The sequence below is a fragment of the Anser cygnoides genome, chromosome 7 (genome assembly GCF_040182565.1).
Source record: "Anser cygnoides isolate HZ-2024a breed goose chromosome 7, Taihu_goose_T2T_genome, whole genome shotgun sequence".
NCBI lineage: Eukaryota > Metazoa > Chordata > Aves > Anseriformes > Anatidae > Anser > Anser cygnoides.
This window is the reverse complement of record NC_089879.1, coordinates 15838353-15852373: the sequence shown is the minus strand read 5'-3', so window position 1 is coordinate 15852373 and position 14021 is coordinate 15838353. Positions and strand designations below refer to the sequence as shown.

The window sequence follows — 14021 nt, the reverse complement described above, 5'->3', positions numbered from 1 at the left end:
CCCACTCCCTTTTCCAGCCGCGGGGTCCTGCATGGCGCGGAGGTACCCGAAGCCAGCCACAAGATGGCCCGGCCCGCACCGTCGGGGCCCGGGGCGAGCCCAGGGCCGGTGAGCCAGGGGCTACCGCAACTCCCCACGGGCCAGCAGCCCCGCCGTCAGGAAAGTCACCCTGGGGGAGCCGTGGAGGCCGGGCTCCCTGGGAAAAGCTGTGGGGTCCGCTGACCAGAAGTCCCTATCCCCGGGGCTGAACCCTCACCTGGGCTGTAGGATCAGCAGGGCCGCGGGCCCTCGCAGCTTGGACTTGGCGCCACTCGTCTAGCCAGAAAATGTCCCAGATCTCCCACGGGCTTTCTCGATCAAAGCACCCAGTGAGCAGTGAAGCTCGCACCTCATCAGCCTCGAGCTGTCCCCAATCCACACCTCGCTAGCCAAGGAGGGCAATGCCTTTGTAACACAGGGAGGACACCGCAAAGCCCCCCTCCGTCCCCATCCGAGCTTTCCCCTCGGTGAAATGAAAGGCCCGGCTGGGGAAAGCAGTGTCTCCACAGCTCAGCCAGTCCTGTCCCATGTCCCGTTTTCACCCACGCCGCTCAGAAAGACCGCACTAACCACGACCCAACTGGCAGCAGAGATACTGGGATAAGACCAGGCTCCTACAGACCGGGGAAGCGGTCACCACCTGTGTACCTGGGCAAAAGCACTCGCAGGACCTCATTTTCCTCTGAGCTCTTCGGGATTCCCACTGGGATGTGCAGCTGAAAGCAGTGGGCATCAGGGGTGGAATAGAGTAGGATCCTGCGTCTTTCTACAACCAGAGCAACACTCAGCTCCCAGACATAAGAGCTGATGTCAGCTCTCTATCTATAAAAATAAGTCCGTAAATAAGTCACACACCCTAACCAAACCAGCTCCCCCCAGAACTCCCCATTTTACAATGAGAGATCGGAGGAGAAAATCATGTTTGTGCTACCCCTTTTCATCCTTTCAGGCATTCCCGTAACTGGGTGGCCATCAGAATGAGCAGCACATTATCAACTCCTCCAGCCCCTGCCACCTCACTTGGCTCTGGCCCCAGGGGAGCGATAAAGCCTAGGCACTGGAGCAATGCAGGCACCTTACCAAGCCCACAGGGCCCAGGAGCTGGATTGCCCCTATGCTTCCCTTACAACATCAGCCCCTAAGGGCAGGGCTGGGGGAGGTTCTACTTGTTGCAGCACAGCTCTGGCAGCAAGATCGCCTTTTTTTCTCTGGGGTCAGCCACCCATGAATGCTGAGTTACCTCTGGCACAAAGACTCATTTTGGCTGACTTGCCTAAGCCAGTGCAATTGCCCAAGCAGTTGAACACTGAGTCGGAGACCAGACTCCGTCCCTGGCACAGAAATACATACCTGCAAGTGCCACTGATCCAACATTGCTGTTCCAGGGGGTGTTTAAACCCCACAGCACCTCCTAGACACATCAGTTAGACAGGTGAGTCTCTGCTTCACAGGTCCAAAGCTCCCCAAAAGAGTTCAGCATCTGTACCTTGATTTTGATCATTTTCAGGTTTAGAAACTATTCCTGAACAAGTCCATGTGGGTGTTTATTTTTATAAACAAATGAAACACTGACCTCATTATCTCAGCCTTTTTTCAGAGCAGCCATTTCTGAATAGGCCCGCACATGGACAAACCACAACAGAGAAGCTCAGGCTCCACAATCCACCCACTAAACGTTGTTGCTAGTAACACATCATGTATAGCTGCAGAGCTTGACTGCCTCATGCAAGCCAAGTCTGGAAGCAGTACCTGGAAGCCACAGGGATGCAGCAGCTCCTGAGCTGAGCACACCCCTGTCCAGCCAGCAGTGTGCTCCACTCAAGGGGCCCTCCCCACCAGCAGGATGGGGTCTCTGCCAGGCTGGGCAGTCCTTGGACCCCTGTGCCCAACATCACCCCCACTAGGGCACACAGTAATGTCCAAGGACATATTATCGAGGGAGGGACACTTCATCTTTGATGCCAAAACTAAACCACGAATGAGACAGCTATTCAATGCTATACCCAGAGACCAGTGCTTGCCTTTGCATTTATACATTATGCATCTTATAGAAACTGTGGCTGCTGCTGTTTCCCTTGTCATTTGACTGTGGATACAGGGAAATAGCTGACTTGTCCCAGTGTTTGCCGAAAGTCAGTGAGAACTGCAACTTTTGTTTTTAAAATGAATTTCCTATTAAATGAGATGTTTAAATCTCCAGGATCCCCCTCCTTTCTCCCACAGATACATCTGTGGAACACAAACCTCTGAACAGATGGGGAAGTGGTGGAGGTGTTGCAGCTCCCATCAGAAGAGGTGGCGACTTGAGAAACTCAAAAACTTTGATGGTCCTGGGAGGGTAGAGCCTCTGCAGCCAGTTAACACCACCCCCACCCCCTCCCCGAAATATGGTGCTTATAGGCGACATTTTCTTTCACCCAATCCTTTTGTGTCACTTGATACGCTGAAGTTATATCCATGATCAAAAATATATCACTGGCACTTTTCCTGCACCAGTTACTAGAAGCTCACACCTTATTAGAAGCAGAGGTATTTATTTGTGTTCTCCAAGAACAGTGTTGGCATACTAAGTCCATCAACATACTGTCCCACCTGATTTTGTGTAATAGCATAAGAAAAAAATGGCCAGAAACTGGAAAATATGAAAGCAGTCCCTCTCAAACAAAATGTTTTGTAGCATAATCGGGCAAATTTTCGGATTCCAAGCTTTCCTTCTATTGGCATTTAGCTGCATAAATAGGCAGCAATTTTCTAGGAGAGTCAGGGGCAGCGTGTTCGCCTTTTAGAGGCGAGTAAGGCGGTTTACTGAAAGGAAGGAGGGTGACACGGCTGGAAGCACGGGAATACCAGATACTGTGCTCCAGCTGGGGCCACAGGACAACCCCGGCAGTGCGGGGGGCTCTGCCCTGCCCGGTGAGACAATTGATCGGTGTTTGTAGCCTTCACTGCTCCCCTTTGGAAATGCTAACTAGGTTATTCAGCGCGTCCTTTGATGTCCTGATAGGTGCTATTAGATAGTCAATTAGGCATCAGCGAGATCGATTGTTTCGGAATGGATGCGTTCTGTTTGAAGTACCCGTGAACACTAACAGGGCCATCACCCAGTCGCTTCTTTGCCCACGGGAACAATGCGGGCTGACACCCAATAAATAGCAAAATAGCAAACGCTACTGACTCACCCGGCCGTGCTGCGCCTGGCTCACACGCCGCACGCCCAGATATTCTTATTCAGTCACTGGGGGAGCAAACACACGCTTTGCAATGAAAGCGATTTATCAAGGAAATCTCATTCAGCTCTTTGCGCAACTAATGGACAAAGCGCCTAGATAAGGTAAATGCAAGTTAGATGAAACCGGAGTAGTGCTTGAATTCCCATGCACACCATAGCCGCATTGCCTGAGGACTTGTGACACCTCCGCAGTTGCTCAGAATTGCCCAGGAATAGTAACTAAGCGCTGAAATAAGAATTAAAGCACTTCACCTACCTGAATACCAAAGCACTACCAGGGTTAGTTCCCAATAAATACCATTACAAGATAACATTAAGTCGAGGTTAGGAATTTAAAGGACAACTATCAAGTAAAAGAAGTGAAGTCTGCACAAGGGATAAGTTGAGACCGAAACAACCCTTCTTTTTCTCTCTTCCCCATCCGCTTCAGTGGGATTTATCAAGTTAATTGGCATCTAATTGCGTATCAAAGAAAGAGATAATGGGTCGCAATTAGATGAAATGGCCTGGCAGTGAGAGATCTCTCCCGATTAGCACCCAACGCCGAATAACTTCACCTGGTTTGCAAACAGGTGCCTGGAGTGGCTCCACCGTGTCTGGGAGCTGCAGGGGGATCCCCCCGGCCCTGTTCCCAGTCCCCTGTTGGGTGCTCCCCCAAAGTGGGGCAGGCGTGAACGAGCACGGGCTGCAGACGGCTCCCTGCCATTACCGCGGTGCTAATTCAATCACGGCTCGCCCCCTGCACGCACACGCTGCAGGGGAAGGCGGCTTTGAAGTCGGTGCTCCGGCCATTTTCCCCTCCCGCCCCCTTTTCCTCCCCAGGGAGCGCAGTTTCCAGGTTTTACAGCCCCTTCCTCGAGAGCCGGCAGCTTTCAGCGCACAAGCATTAGGCTGCTCCTCCCTAGCTAATCGGCTCGGCTGGTCCGTTTGTCTTGCAGACTGCGCTTTGTCCTGCCGGGGAGCATTCCTCCTCTGATGGTGGCTGTGATGCGATTAAAGACAAGAAGGGGGGTGTTAGAAATGATGAAGGAGAAGCCCAGTTTATGTGCAGGACCGCTGCCCGGGGACCGATGCCAGCCCCGGGGGGCGCAGCCTGTGCGGGGGTCCTGCGCTGGCTCTGGCGCACGTCCCTCGCTGCCGGGAGTAAAACACAGCGGTTGGGAAATTCAGACGTGCCCGAATAAAACATGAAAGGATGCCTTCTTTTCATTTATTTTTTCTCCCAGATCAAAGGAAAACCTTGAAACCGCGTTTTAGAAGAATTGTGCCGCTTTAGTCAAAATGAAATGATTTCATAACATGGTATTTTAGACCACTGGAACGTAGTTGGTAACTTCTAGAGAAAGCCGATTTTTGCGGCTAATAGAGGTATTATCATGGAGGAACAGGCTAACTTTAGTAGGGACATAAGCGAGCATCACCTCTCGCGTTCACTCGAGCAGCTGTCGGGGAACGGGTCAATATTTGTAAGCTGGGGCTGCCAAAACAGTGAGAAGACGTTTCGCGTGCTTGCTAAGTGTACATATGGCGAAGGAGTCATTACGTTAAGTGATCATTAGCACCTTTTCAAAGAGAGCCCGGCGTCTCCCTCTGCAGTGGCTGAGCAGCTCATACACGCAAGCCAGCCCCGCTGACCAGTCCGAGCCCCTAGCGAGGAGCCCGCTTTTGCACGGGGGGGGAAAGTGACCCCCAGAGCCGTGCTTGGCTGCGGCCAGGTGCAGAGCTGGGTCTGTGACCCCGTCCGGTCCCGTCCCGTCCCATCTCCCAGCCCGGCCCAGCTGCTCGGCATTGCTCGCCCCGAGACCTTTCATCTCCCGCTCGCTTCCCCCAGGCACAGCTGTGGTTGTGTCCCCCCGTCTCCTCCCCCCATTTCGGTCCAGGGCCCGGCCGGCCCCTCGGCTTGTTGTGTCCCACCCCCCCCCGGCCTGGCCTCGCAGAGCTGTTAAAACTGCGTTGAACGGAGTGGGCACCTGGAGGAGGGGTCGGGTCCTCCTCTGCTGTACAAGATTATAGGAGCATTCCTCTTAACCGCTATACCACTGCCCACTTTAAAAGTCTTAGCTATTTTTTTCCAGGTAACTTGTGTATTTATTGTTTTGCTCTCCTTAAAATGTCACCGCTTTAGAGCAGAGAAAATATTCACCAGGGCACAGCTTTTTGGAGGCACCCCAATTACCTAATGACATGAGAGACAGAGGTAGAATTTCGGATGTTTTTTTTTTCTTCTTCTTTGAATTAGTATAACTGTTTAGTAATAATTTCCTTAATCCCTAACTCCAACATCTTGCTGAAAAAGTCTCAGGAAGATTTATGGCACTTGAACCTTACTAGTTTCTGAAAACTTTTCAGTTTTCTGAAAATCTTGCATTAGAGCCACTTTAATAGTGCAATTGTAAACAATTAGTAATCTCAAAAGAGTAGACAATTGCAGCATGGATTACATAATAATTAAGGAGTCTTCCAAATGTGGGAGCTATTCAGGAAAATCAAAGGCAACAGCCTTCAGAGGCACATAATGCTGCCTTTTACCAGGCAAGTGTACTCAAGTGACTGAGTGGGCTAGTATAAAAAAGAAAATAAGTGTGTTTAAGGATGACTGACAGAACCTTCAGACTATTCATTATATGAGCCCCGATTACAAGTGCCCCGGAAATCTTCTAATAACCCCAGAGATCAACTCTAAAGTGATGGAAATTTTTATTGCTCTTTTCATGTTAGTTCACAATCGACTTTGAAAGATTTATGACAACTTACATCAGCCAAAGATCATTCAACAGAGCCCTTTCTTCAGCCTGAAATCCGGCCATTTTGATCATGTTTTCTAGAGCATTATTCAAAGAAAAAGTGCATAGCACCAGGGTAACAAACTTCACTGCCACTTAAGGAAAAAATAGGTTTGGAATATTGCATTTCTTTTGATAACCATCCTCAAACCCCATTAGGAGCACATGTGATGCTGAAATACTCTTTTTCTGGGACTCTACAACAGATAAGAAGTTGCAAGGCCAGATCCCTTCCAAGATCTATTTAGGCAAGAGGCTCTTAATCTACTGAGGCCACCCATGTAAAAGTGACAAAATATTTTCATATTTATTTAAAAGTAACTTTTTCATCTTAAAATCATATTCTATATGTTATTTAAAGGACTCCAACACAATTTCATAGCAGACCCAGTATTAACTACTAGTAGCTAGTTCCAGATGCATCCACATATCTGGTTAAAATCGCAGCCCCATCACAGGAAGTGCCACATGGTAAGCAGCAGAGAGACTGGATACCTGCTTTAGGGGATGGGATAAATTCACACTTTTTGCATTTATCCTCAGTTAATTGTAAGCTTCAGCCCATGCAAGATTATTCTGATTCCCTACCAGGGCTGAAACAGATCTAGAGAATAAGGAGTCTGTGCTTCCTTTAATGGGGAGAAACTCTCTTTTAGGGCAGGATAAATAGTTCTGCAATCCATGTGATGGATTCAGAAGAAAGCTGTAAAGTGTTTATGTTTGTGAAGAGATTACATTTATACTGGTATTTGCCCACTATGTTTGTATTTGGTGGGTCTGAGGTCGATGATCCGGATTGTCCAGCGTGCCTCTATACCTGGCTCAGAGCTGCATTGTAAGTCCAGCAGGCAGTTACAGGCAGTGGCAGCCCAGAGAGCTATCGTTAGTGCAAATCCTCCTTAGTCACAGTCTGTACCAGCGGGTCAGACCCCCAGCAAGAAAGCTCTGGGATCCCTATACCCTACAAAGCAGGGCGCTGCCCAAAAGCAGACGGGCTGCGCTCTGCAGGCGCTGCTGAGGTCCAGGGTGGGTGCCGGCAGCGCTGCCAAGGCGAAGCCCCCGGGGGCAGCCTCTTGCCGGGGCAGAGCTGGCGGCGGGGCCGCGCAGGTGAGCGGCAAGGACACCACGCCGCTCTGGGGTCCGTAGGGCAGGGGGGCGCCGCAGAAAGCCTCCGGCCTTAGCTCCTGCAGCTGCCTCTTGAGCTTCATCCGGCGGTTCTGAAACCAGGTCTTGATCTGAGGGCAAGGGGAAGGGGCGAGAAGGAGAGGTGAGGTCTCGGCGGCACCCACCCACCCCGAGAGCCGCTGCCCGCAGCCCGCAGCATCGTCCCCGCCGCGCTCACCTGCACCTCGGAGAGCCGCATCCTGCCCGCCAGCTTGCGGCGCTCGGCGGCGCCCAGGTAGCGGTGCCGCTGGAAGGAGCTCTCCAGGGTGCCGATCTGCTCGGCGCTGAACGCCGTCCGCAGCCGCCGGCCCCCCCTGCCCGCCGCCTCCTCGGGGCTCTCGGGTCCCCCCTCCGGCTGGGGCCGCCCCGCTGCCCGCGGCCGCTCGCCTGCTCCTGGGGACGGGGGAGAGGGAGAAAGGGGTCAGCCAGGCCCAGGGCCCGAGGGGGGGGGGGTCTGCCCGCCTCCGTTCCTCCCCACCCAGCGCGGAAGCCCCGACGGCAGCGGTTACCTGCAGCCGGGGGTGCTGCCAAACGCTCCCTGCTCCTGCCGCCTTTCCCGGAGCTTTTCTCCTTGCTCCCCTCGCTCAGGCCGGGGCCGGAGCCCGAGGAGGGCTGGCGGACCGCGGCCGAGGAGGGTGCTCGGCGTGGGGTGCCCTGTGTGGGGCTCTTGGGGGCCTGGCTGCTCTGGGACAGCCACTCCACGGAGAACGGGGCCTTGGTCATCCTGCCTTGTTTCGGGGCTGCCGGGAAGGAGGGTGCCGGGGAGCACGACTGCTTTATACCGCAAGCCCCCCAGGAAAACGTTGTTTGTGTAAATACACATCAAAGAGCCAGATAAGTATCATCTAATTGCCATCGGTCCTGCCCCCCGACAAAAGATACCGTTCACACGTTGCCGCGGCTCGAGGAGGCTCGGCTCCGCCGTGTCTGCCCCCAGAGGAGCTCCCTCCGCCGTCAGTGATTTACAGCTCTTGTTACATCCTATCCCGATGCAAATGGCATTTATGGCGCTGAGCGGCCTCAAACGGCGCTGGGGAATGCACCCCCGGGGGAGCGCGCAGGGACCGGCCCCCCCGGCCGCTGGGGGCAGAGGGGGTGCCGCTGCTCCCGACCCCCTTCCTCTTTTCATTCCTTTTCAAGCAGCAGATCCACGGGCTGAAGGGATCCCCTGAGCTTGCTCCTCTCCGGACTGAGCACTGCGCTCCAGGGTCAGCTTGAGGCAGGCGCTGCTTTCTCCTGGGCCTTCTCTCTTACAAGCACCAGGCACAGGGAGAGACAGGGGGCTGGAGGAGAAAGTTGTGAACCAGAAAAAATCACAGCAAATTAAAGCAAATGTCAAGGCCGTTGGGTTGTACCAAAAGTATGTTTGCTGGACTAAAGAGTCAGGAAAAGACAATTACTATCTATTAACTTCCTGCTGAGGTTACAGAATTCACATCAATACCTTCCCTCCCAGATCTCTGCAGCTGTGCAGGTCACACAGGTTTCTCTGCTATCTTACTCTCCATGTCTTTCCCCTTATCACCTTATGTACACCTCTCAAAAGTATTCCCATCCATCTTTGGATTTTGTGTACATCAGGAATACTTGGCTGCTGCAGGAATGCCTCTGTGGTATACTGACAAAAGGGTTGTGGTGCTTTACTGACAGCAAATTGCCTTCCCTTTCCATCATCCCCTCCTGCGCAAGAACCGAGTGCATGTACAACTTAAGTCAGCACAACTGCGCCATTGATAACTCCTATTGCACCCCTGCCCGACATCAGTCCACTTCCATAAGTCGTGACTGCATGTCTGATATTTTTCTTTGTATTAATACAACAAAAATTTTACTCAACCCCCCTCCATCTAAAAATGGATGTAGGTTTTGTTTCCTAAAACCTACATTTCAACCTCCTGTTCACTCAAAATATAGTTGGTATAATCAGACATCACAAAATCCTACCATTTTCTGCTTACTAGCAAACTGCTTCCTTGAACAATTTTCAAGTTTGACTTGAGAGCCACTTCTAAGCTCTGTCTCTCCTCTTGCTTATTTGTTCTCATGGAATAGTCTGAGCCCTCCTCTATTCCACCAGTGATGCCACTGTTCAAGAATTTAACTCTCTCTCTGACCAACAAAAATGCTAACAGTCACCTTTATTTAAAAGTGGCTAATAACCAGTCTAGAACCTGTGGGTGCTACCACAACCAGACATGACCACAGTCCCTCTGGAGCCCCTGTTTCTGGCCTACGTAGATAGGGAAGAACATTACAGCTTACACTACAGTGTTAGTCTGAGCCCACTAAACAAGCTTCCTGGAGGAAACTAAGGGAACTGGTGTTAGAATGTCTAACAAAAGTTCAAGCATTAACACCTCCTGTACATCTGTTACATACCTAAAAAAAAAAAACCACAAATGTCTCTAGCATGGACAAGGCCCTGCAGGAAGTTTTGTTTTGTTTTGTTTTTTTTTTTCTTTTCCCAATTGCATGAAAGACTTTGATAGATATCTGACTACAAAATCCAATGATTCTTCCCAAGTATTTTCTCATTAACATTAGAAAAATTAGAAATTTACTTGACCAAACTGTACAAGATTGATTTTAACTTTCCACTATTTTATACAACTTCCCCTGCCTCTCCCCAGTATTCTAAGTACAGGTTCTTAACTATCCTTTCTAGTAGATAAACGTGAAGACTCTCCCCCACCATAAACTTGAGGAAATATTTAAAAATCAAAATGGCTGGGATTTTTCTTATTGTCCAATTCTGATGCCAACATATTTCATAGATCTGACCAGGCAGGAAGGACATAGATGGAGAGAAATCACACAGGAATCTGCTCTGTTAATCAAGTGACAAGTCCCTTGAGTTAGCTGCATTTAACATGTGACCTGGAAGCAGCCTCTCCAGTCACATCTGGGAATAATAGTGCCATTGGCTGCCCAGAGAAACCTGCCAAGCCTTCCTTGCAACCAAAGGCAAAATGCCTTTCTTCAGGATGTTAGAAAAAGAAATTGCTGTTTTTCTACAAGCTTTCTTATTTTAAATCTGACTACCTTAACAAGTTTCTGCATCACAGATGGGACAAAATCCCATCCCAAGGAGATAAATATATCCCTTGTGCCCAGGATATTTCCATCCCTAGTCCTTACATAATATTATATATACATAAGTATAAATATAAGCATCATACTTATATACTACATATATAATACAAACATATTTATGTTTATATACAAATATAAAAATGTATAAGTATAAAATAGCCTACCTGTATGGCTTTATTTTTACCACATTTATATTCTATCAATGAATGAATGCACCAGCAAGCTGTTAGATGGGAAAGAAGAATACACGACATATGACGATGTTCTAAAAAATAGATCTCAGGTTTTAGCATCCACTGATACATCTGTTACCCAGTTTCTTTACAGATTTTAAGACATTTTCACCATCTGAGCTACAAATTACATCTTTACACACTGCTGGTTCATTAATTGCATTTTATTGAGGCAAATGTCACAGCCAAAAGATGGTGTCAAATGCTGGGCTTGCTGAAACACAAACTGATCATGCTGTGGCAAGGTTAAATCAAATGTCATTTCCATTATACATAGAATGTATAAGTATCCTGGCTAGATGGCAGATGACTTCTGGATGTAATGACTGCTGCAATATTTAACAGCTGCTAGCTTAATTTTATCTACATTTCTTAAGATGCCTCTTTCTATTTCTATGTATTATTCATTTGGTGGTTTTTTGAAAAACCGCCTGCTAAACTTTGATTCAGAAATACCATCTTTAAAATCAAGTGATGTTGCCAATGGGACAAAAACCTGCTCATACTAAAGTCCCTGGGCTTTTGCAGGGAGTGAAGCAGGAAGGGATAGGACCTTCCTATTCTGCTCTGCTGCTACAAGAAGTTAGAGACAAAGAGTTCAGACACACCAACATGGCTCCCACTAGCAGAACTCTTAAGATCCATTTGCCAAAAATAATAACAATAAGTTATACAGATGTTTGTACACTATGCAGTTGCTCTCTTTGGGGAGTCAGCACCTTCGCTATGAAAATAAGGACCAGCAGCCTCCTCAAGGTAATAAAAAGACTAAGGATAATCTGTAACCTGATGATGTAGAAAGGAGCATTTTAGCGTTCAGGGAAATTAAAATGAGTAGAGATTTGTCACTTGACACAAGTCCCTATACTTCTTGTAAGTAGAAGCTGCAGTAAAAGAAGCCAAAAGTGACTTTATAGTTGTTTGGCTGGGATCAAGATAACAGCACTTATGAAAGCCAGCTCTGCAGAACTGTGTTCGTACAACATTGGTCACAGGCTGAGGAGGTTCTGCAGGTTCTGCTAGTCCTGCCTGGATGCCTGCTAGGCAGTTGATAACAGATATTTTGGGATAGCAGCCCAGCCTTCAAGAACTAATTACTGCTCCATATCTTCCAGTCCAAAGGCCAACCCTGCCCTAGAGTGAGCCAGCTCAGAAACCTGCAGGATTGTGGTCTGAGACATCCCTTTCCCATTGGAGCTCTGAAGGAACTGAAGAGAAAATGACTGAGGGCTTCCAAGTTCCTTTGGTTCCTCACAGGTATAGGGAAAACTGCCAGCAGTTTGCCTTGCTGCAGGGAAGGTACAGAAGACCAAAGGGACTGTCGTTTTGTAACAGCAGGTGACCCTTTCTTGTAACAATGGAGAGTCCTGTGGCACTTGAGTAGAGTGAGCATGTGGCCCTTGGGAGTAGCTGGGTGGTGATGCAATTAACTTTTTTTTTTTTTTTTTACGGCAGCTAAGGATATGTGAGATTCAGCTGTGTGTTCATCTGTGGACAAGCAGAATTCCTACAAAGAGATGCCCAATGAAGCAAGGGCTGCTGGCATCTGCTGTACCATTTATGTGGTCTTTGTCCTGGCGTGGTTATCCAACCATTGCAATTTCTGAGAAGTCAGTCTTTAGGACTTAAGAGCATTACAAGTGGCCTCTAACCAACCTTTTTATCATCAATTATTATAAACTCTCCTCCCTGACAGAATAAGAGCTATTTTTTCATGAGGAAGGAAAAGACCATATGTGCAGAAATACCAGGAGGGCCTGGAATAAACAGTGACAATGCTAGATGAAAATCAAATGTCTGATCGTGCTTGAAACTGATCTAAATCAACACAGCACTCAAAATGCCAGGAGCTCCCATGGACCCTTACATAAGGCTGTTACCAGCAGCTAAGCAGAGTCAGTGAAATGTTTTAACACACACATTCTGCAGAAAGATCACACTTATATGGGTTGTTTTTAACAATCTCTTACCCAAAATTAACCATATTAAAAAAGAATTCAAGGTAGATATGAATTGGGACTATATTTAAAACACATACTACTGTTGTTAGGGATGACAGGGTTACAAGCAGCAGATTATATTTTATTTTTTTAATTCTTATTAGACAAACTATTATAGTGGAAAAACAGTCAAGTTGCAGGCATGCAAATCCTTCTTCAGTAGTCACTGCTGTCATACTGTAATTGTGAGACATCTTTATGGACACTTGTCAAATAAAGTTACTCCTAAGTATGGAGTTGGTTTAATTCTGTCTAGACTAGCAATTAGAATTTTTAAACTAATATTTTAAAGGAAACAGCTTGAAAAAGGGGCTTTAGAAATTGCTTTATTTCCCAGGGTAGACAGGAATTAATTGTTATCTGCATAAATATACTTTAGGATCTAGGTTGTGTTAAGAATATGAATTATCTAGGAGTACAAGATGCACCTATGAAGCACAATGTGCATATACAAATTCACGTAAATCCCACTGTTTTAGCAATTGTTCAGTTCACTTGAACTAACTATCTGGTCAAGACCACAAGAATGTAACACTTAGATACCCTGAAATCTGTTTAAAACCTACCTGAGAGGCTTTCTTCAGATATGTTAGATCAACGCCTTTTTTTTTCCCTCAGTCTTTACTGAAGAGTAAATGTTCCAATTATGGTAACTTCTATATTCATTTAACAACCTGTTAAATTTAAAATCTAATACTGCACTAAATCATAAGTATTCCATTATTTTTACTTTTTGTTTCTTACAAATATCTCCTAAAGAAATATAGCTGTACTTCCTCTAAAGCGTTTATCATTCCTGAAAGTAACTTTTTACTTTCAACTATTAAAGAATGATTTTTTAGTTTTCCTTTATTTTAGAGCTAGCATTTGAGCACAATGAGGTCACCAGAATGAGCCACCAGAGCTGGCCACCCGGGGTCATATATCACCCTCTGTGCCCATCTTGGTCTGTGACGTACAATGCTGCTTTGAAATGCATTGGTCTGAGCAGTGAAAACATTTTACTGAATTTTTACTCACCTAATATGAACCAGATCTTTACACTGCTCCAAAATCAGCTTGATCAAATTAAATGGATTTTTTTTAAACACAACTTCAAGATCTTCTCCATTTTATATTTCTATTTATTTCTTCCTTTCTTCTGTCTTCCACTCTATATACTGTTTCTCACTATTTTCTTTATTCCAGTCACTTTTATGAAGTACTCTGCAAATGTTACTATTAGCTGCGAAAGAAAACAAATTTGGCAGGATGCAGAACTGTAGCAGCAGGACAACTGACCCTGTCCATCTGCCTTCACTGCACCCCAAAACAGGTGAGCACAGACATGTCCTGACCTTCCCTCTCAGCTAATTAATTAAAGAAAAGCTAGGATATGCTGAGTGATAGCAGGAATATAGTTAGAAAAGATGCTCAACGCTACACCTGTAATATGTGATTCAGTGTCTGTGTTTCCTCCAAACAAAGCAGTGTACTTCCT

The 14021-nt window shown here is 47.3% G+C and overlaps 1 protein-coding gene across 2 annotated transcripts; it reads right to left on the bottom strand.

Annotated features, from left to right (window-relative positions):
- Positions 1–5948: 5948 nt before the first annotated feature.
- LOC125182388 (homeobox protein VENTX-like) lies at positions 5949–10485 on the bottom strand. Of its 2 annotated transcripts, none has more exons than XM_048060564.2 (3): positions 7725–10485; positions 7394–7608; positions 5949–7286 (listed from the first exon to the last, which is right to left on the bottom strand). In XM_048060564.2, exons 1-3 carry the CDS (start codon positions 7936–7938, stop codon positions 6975–6977), a joined length of 741 nt encoding a protein of 246 aa, XP_047916521.1. In that variant the 5' UTR covers positions 7939–10485; the 3' UTR covers positions 5949–6974. The 2 variants fall into 2 exon arrangements, with proteins under 2 accessions (XP_047916521.1, XP_047916520.1); XM_048060563.2 differs by having other exon boundaries at positions 8098–8344.
- Positions 10486–14021: the final 3536 nt, after the last annotated feature.